This window comes from Drosophila eugracilis, unplaced genomic scaffold (genome assembly GCF_018153835.1).
Source record: "Drosophila eugracilis isolate 14026-0451.02 unplaced genomic scaffold, ASM1815383v1 contig_162, whole genome shotgun sequence".
Lineage (NCBI taxonomy): Eukaryota > Metazoa > Arthropoda > Insecta > Diptera > Drosophilidae > Drosophila > Drosophila eugracilis.
Window position 1 is genome coordinate 3,317 of NW_024572446.1, and position 6,881 is coordinate 10,197.

The window sequence follows — 6,881 nt, forward strand, 5'->3', positions numbered from 1 at the left end:
AAGTTGAAATTCAGAAAGTATAATCTTTAGATGACAGCGCATTTTATAGTGCTACTACTATCCGGCCACACCCACCCATACGCCCACAAGGCTCAAAAGACGGTTTTCGGATTTTCTAGAAAAGCTGATATCTCGGTAACTATAAGAGACAGAAAGTTCAGATCAAGCATGTATGTTTCTATGATGCTCCCAATGCAAATTGTTTTTTTCCGATCACGCCACGCCCACTAAACGCCCACAAAACCCGAAAAACCAAAAATGCAAAAATCTCTAAAACCATAAAAGCTACACAATTTTGCTTAGGAACACGTATTTAGGAGATGCCTCTGCAACTTGCTACGAAGTTGCATCCGGCCACGCCCACTCTAACGCCCACAAACCGCGGAAAACTGTGGAGTCTATAATATTATTATGAATGCCTTCGTTTGACCTTGTGTAACTTATTTCTGTTAATATCTATCGATTTACAAAAGATGTTTCAAATCAGAACATTATTTCGCTATTTATGAAGAAATTAAGGTTATAAGGCTCCACATGGGCAGTGACGTCACTATAAGCATACTCAACATACTTCCTCTGACAATAGGTGGCGCCTTGTGAATTTCCACTAGCAAAATTAATATTTTAAAATTGTGTAAAACAGTAACGGGTATCTTATAGTCGCGGCACTCGACTATAGCGTTTCCTCTTGTTTATATTTTATATTTTATATTTTATATTTTATATTTTATATTTTATATTTTATATTTTATATTTTATATTTTATATTTTATATTTTATATTTTATTTTTATATTTTTATATTTTATATTTTTATTTTATATTTTATATTTTATATTTTATATTTTATATTTTATATTTTATATTTTATATTTTATATTTTATATTTTATATTTTATATTTTTATATTTTATATTTTTATATTTTATATTTTTATATTTTATATTTTATATTTTATATTTTATATTTTTATATTTTATATTTTATATTTTTTATATTTTATATTTTATATTTTTATATTTTATATTTTATATTTTATATTTTATATTTTATATTTTATATTTTATATTTTATATTTTTATATTTTATATTTTATATTTTATATTTTATATTTTATATTTTATATTTTATATTTTATATTTTTTATATTTTTATATTTTATATTTTATATTTTATATTTTATATTTTATATTTTATATTTTATATTTTATATTTTATATTTTATATTTTATATTTTATATTTTATATTTTATATTTTATATTTTATATTTTATATTTTATATTTTATATTTTATATTTTATATTTTATATTTTATATTTTATATTTTTATATTTTATATTTTATATTTTATATTTTATATTTTATATTTTATATTTTATATTTTATATTTTATATTTTATATTTGAAGCTGTCGGGGGCCGTGGCAAGTACAATTCCAGATTCCCAATAAAAGGAGGCAGAGTTTTAATATGATGATGAGGAGGACGATCCGTCTTCTTTTGAGTTTATTTTCAGAGTAGCAAAAAAAAGAGAGCAGTACAACCAACATGGCGACAGGTACATTTTGTTCCCAGAGATGCTCCCCTGGCGACATTGCCCCTTGTTCAGCTTGAACATTCTCCCCCCCCGCGCAAGAGGAATGCTTGCGATCTACGAGAGGGAGCATCGTCCGGAAAGGATCCATCCCAGCGTCGTATTTTGTGCCATCGGCAAGCCGTCCTGACCCGGGAGGATACCCGGCAGCATCAGGTCAGCGTAAACGTCCGCTCCCAGCACAACCGACACTAGCGATGGGTGGAACCACCGGTCATCCGCCAATGTGACATTCTGAAACATGTCCTGCAGACTCGACATCTGTATACATTGCTCCCGGATGAGCGACGAGGATTTTGGTGGGTCGTTGGAGCCATTGTATACACGGATCTAAATTAAAAAAGAGAGATGGATAAATATGATAATGAAGTGTTATGGATGAGGATGAACAAGACACGTGGACGGAACGACGACGTTGGATGACACAACTTAGGACTAGTACATGTCAATTGGAAGGATTACTCTATTGAGGAGTCACTGTGGTCAATGGGGCCGTCCATTGGGAGGCGAATCATTTTCGCCACTGGCCGTCGGATGACGCCCCGTGCTGTAAGCACGTCTGCAACTCTGACCTTGCCGTCGGCGCCCGGACATACCAACTGGATACGCCCAAGCCGCCATTCGTTGGCTGGCAAGCTCTCCTCCTTGATCACAACCATGTCTCCCGCTTGGAGATCTCGTGATGGGAACTTCCATTTGTTCCTTTTGTGGAGCTCCTTCAGATATTCCTCCTTCCAACGCACACAGAACTGCTGATGCAGGGCCTTCAACCTCCGCCACCGATTGATGATGGAAATAGGATTTTCCTCAATCAGAGGCTCCGATACCGCAAGAAGTGGTCCACCAATTAGAAAATGTCCGGGGCTAAGAGCCACAAGGTCAGTGGGATCTTCGGACATTGGTGAAATAGGCCTGGAGTTTAAACAGGCCTCAATTTTCGCAAGGAGGGTAGCCAGTTCTTCGAAGGTGTACTTCCCTGCTGCTGTGTACTTGTAGAAGTGAGCCTTGAAACTTTTCACACCCGCCTCCCAGAGCCCTCCCATGTGAGGCGCGCCAGGAGGGTTGAAATGCCAGTCCAAGTTCTGAAGGCTGTGTTTGGAGAGGATCAGTGTTCTGGTTGATTCCATAAAGTCTCTGGATAAGGACGTGGAGGCTCCGACGAACGTTTTCCCGTTGTCAGAGTAGACATGTTGTGGACACCCACGGCGAGCAGAAAAACGAGAGAAGGCAGCTAAAAATTTCTCTGTCGTCAAGTCGGACGTCGCTTCGAGATGGATGGCCCTGGTACTAAAGCAAACAAAAACGCAGACGTACCCCTTTGTGACTTTGCAGCCTCGACCGACATAACTCTTGATGTCAAATGGCCCCGCGAAATCCATGCCTGTATGAGTGAATGGCCTGGAGAAAGAGGATCTCGCCCGGGGTAAATCCCCCATCAACTGCCTCTGCAGGTTCTTCTTGTGGATGACACAAACTCGGCACGAGTGGATTGTGTGTTTCACCAACCTCTGAAGCTTAGGAATCCAGAATTTAGACCGAATCAGTCTCACCATTAACTGATTCCCCCCATGCAAGGATATGCGATGGGTAAACAGGGCTTGTAGTTTCGCGAACCTACATCGCGCTGGGATGATGATAGGATGTTTTTCATCATAACTGAGCATGTCAGATGCTTGTAAACGGCCGCTTGCTCTCAAGACCCCCTTTCTGTCAAGAAAGGGGTTTAAGTTAGAAATTGTACTTGAGGATGGAATTTGCTGCTTGTTACTTAAAGCCTTATATTCGACGGGGAACTCGTTCTTTTGAGTGAACACGATTAATCGCTCTTGCACGTCGGACAACTCCGCCGAAGTGAGTGCTGCCGATGGGGGTATGTCTTCCTTTTTGCAATTTTTCGCAAAACGGATCACGTATGCTAGAACCCGCAGCGCCCTGTCGAAGGTTGAAAAACGCTCTAGGATATCCACTGCTGGCGGCACTGTGGCACTGTGACATTTGATAGGCCGTTGCTCCATCTCGGTTTCCGGATTAACCAGTGGTTCACTCGGCCACTGCTCCTGCTTGAGTGGCAGCCAAGCCGGCCCGTGCCACCAAAGTGTGCTGTCCTTAAGCTCTTGGGGCGAGACGCCTCGGCTTGCCAGATCAGCTGGATTGTCTTCGGATCGTACATGGCCCCATTTGCTTTCGTTGGTGCGCTGTTCGATCTTTGCGACCCTGTTGGCCACGAATGTCGTCCAGGTGCATGCTGGCTTGCCTAGCCATGCAAGAACTATAGTAGAGTCTGTCCAATAAAAAATCTCATAAGCTTTAGGAGGCAATTCGGAAATTACTGATGCTGCTAGCTCAGTGAGCAGCACTGCTCCGCACAACTCCAGGCGGGGTATGGAGATGGACCTGACGGGAGCGACTCTGGTCTTGGATGCCAGCAAATGGGCACAACAGCCGTCAGCCGTTTCGACTCGGACGAAAATAGCAGCCCCATACGCGTCCTGTGACGCATCGCAAAACGCATGGTACTGCACCTTGGCAGCAGGATGGAAACGCACCCACCTCGGAATACGAATTTCCCTCAGGGTCGGATACCCTTTCAAAAACTCTTGCCACTTGGTCACAAGGTCGGTGGGGAGTGGCTGATCCCAGCCTAGCTCCCGTAGCCAAATTTCCTGCATGAAAATCTTGGCTCGGATTACGAAAGGCGATAACCACCCTGCCGGGTCGAACAGTTTGGCTATTTGAGACAAAACCTCTCGTTTGGTGTAGGCAGGTTGCAGGGAGATCACCATTGGAACAAAAAAGAAACTATCGGATGTAGCTTGCCAACGGATCCCAAGAGTTTTCGCCGTGCTGGCATCTTCCAGCTCAAGGAAGTCTGCACTGACCAAATGTTCCCTCGGAATCGCTTGTAGGAGTCTCCTTTCGTTTGAGGTCCACTTGCGCAGTGGAAAACCGGCACTCTCGAGAGCCAGCCGAAGCTCTTTAATGGCTAAAACTGCCGACTGCTGAGTGTGAGCCCCTGCGAGCACATCGTCCACGTACATGAAGTTCGAAATGATGTCGCTGGCCAAAGGATATTGGCCTCGGATGTCCTGAGCCAACTGCTGAAGCACTCTGATGGCCAGGAAGGGCGCACAATTTACGCCGAAGGTGACTGTGTCGAGTTCATAGTCACAGAGCTCACCGTATTTGTTGCGGAATAAGATTCTCTGAAAGCGCGTGTGATCAGGATTGACCCGGATTTGCCGATACATCTTTGTGATGTCCGCATTGAAAACATACTTAAAGAAACGCCATTTAAGAATCTGAATAGTCAGATCGGACTGTAGTACAGGCCCCGCATGAAGGATATCATTGAGGCTGTTCCCGTTTGATGAGGGATTGGAAGCGTTGAACACGACGCGAACCTTCGTCGTGGTGCTATCTGGTTTGAAGACAGCGTGATGAGGCAGATAAAAACTGCTAGAGTCGTCAGGGGAGACTTGGTGCATATGACCTAAGTCTAAGTACTCTCGAATGACTGAGTCGTACTGCTCCTTCAATGGAAGATCTTTACTTAATCGCATTTCGTTTCGGAGGTACTGAGCTAGTGCGATGGGTCTGGAATGTCCAAGCTTAATATTGTCCGGCTCTTTAAAGGGCAACGAAACAACATATCTTCCATCCTCACTTCTTTTGGTGGATCGGATAAAGTTCTCCTCGCAAACCGAGGTGGATTCCTTAACCAGCTTCACTGGAACATCCTCCACCTCCCAAAATTTTGTGAGGATGCTGTCTAGTTTGGATTCCTTGACTGCTAATCGGGCTGAAAAGGAGCAGACTCTGCTTGTGGGACTCGCTGCAATCGGACCGCAAAGAATCCACCCGAATATGGTCTCTTGACCCAGGAGTGTTCCACAAATATTGGAATGGGAGCCGCTTAGGAGGATCGATGGCAGGATATCGGCACCAATAAGCACGTCAATCTGCGAGCTTCGGAAGAAATTTGGATCTGCTAGTTGCAACGGTGGAAGATCCTTTAATGAGGCCTCTGGTAGAGTGTAGGATGGGAGATTACCAGCTAACTGGGGTAACACGTATGCACAAGTTTCAATCTGGATATGGGGCTTGACGGAAGAACCTATGATGAGTTGACACCTCTTACGAGGCTGAGCGGCAACGGAAAGGTTGACCCCCGAAACTTGGGCCTGAATGGACTCATATGGCAACTTAATTAGGTTGAACAACCGTTCTGAGATGAAGGTTGCCTCGGAACCTGAGTCAATGAGTGCCCGTGCTGAGTATTTTATGCCCAAATGGCAAACTTCTATCAATGCCGTACTCAGTAGGACCCCTTGCGTGTTGACGGCAAGAAACGTTTGCACATTCGCTTGACTCGTCGATGGAGTGGACTGTATCTGTTGCTGGGTTGCTGTGGATGGATGGGACTGCTGGTCAGGCATAACCACTGAATGGACTGGCAGAGGGGTACTTCGATGCAGGAGAGTATTGTGACGTCCATTGCAGGTGTAGCAATTATGCGTACTGTTGCAATCCCGGAGCAGATGCGTTCTTGCGAAACAGTTTAAGCACAACTTCTGCTGTTTTACATGTTTCTCTCGATCTGCGACTGGCATGCGTAAGAATAGAGGACATAATCGGACTGGATGGTTCTCCTGTGCGCAGAGTTTGCAGGATTGCGGGTTTACCGTAACTCTGTTTTCGAAGGTCTGGATCGACCGCGAGCTATTTTCAGCCCTCAGTGCCCTGGATTGAACGCTCGCGTTTGGCTTGAACTCCTCAATCGCCTCAAGCGTTCGATGACGATCTTTTAAGAAAGCCTGGAATTCATCCCAAAGTGGAATCTCTGACTTATTTAGCAGGGACTGTTCCCACAGAGCCAAAGTTAGTTTTGGCAACTTGGACGAGCACAGGAAAACAAGCAGGCAATCCCAATTCGTGGTCTCGACTCTTGCTAATTGCAGGGCCGTTAAACAACCTTGGATTGTGCTCTCTAAATGCTTCAAGGATTTTCCGCATTCCTGGGCAACAGAAGGCAAATTAAACAAGATCTTTAATTGGCTATTGACCAGCAGCCTCTTGTTCTCGAACCGATTCTGCAAGTTTCTCCACGCTGACTCAAAACCATCATTGGTCAACGGAGATAAGGCCACAATGGATTTGGCCTCGCCGCTCGTCTTTGCATTGAGATGGAACAGTTTTTCGACTTCTGAAAGCCGAGGATTGCGTACATAGATGGCGGAGAAAAGGTCCCGAAATGTGGGCCATTGAACATAGTCACCATTGAAAACTTC

General features: G+C 43.7%; 1 protein-coding gene across 1 annotated transcript; it reads right to left on the minus strand.

Moving 5' to 3' along the window:
- Positions 1-1,650: 1,650 nt before the first annotated feature.
- On the minus strand, positions 1,651-6,796 carry LOC121530467 (the record flags this gene model as incomplete). Its single annotated transcript, XM_041819588.1, has 2 exons — positions 1,651-1,923; positions 2,166-6,796. Coding segments are annotated over 2 exons (4,904 nt in total), but the record flags the coding sequence as incomplete, so codon positions are not given.
- Positions 6,797-6,881: the final 85 nt, after the last annotated feature.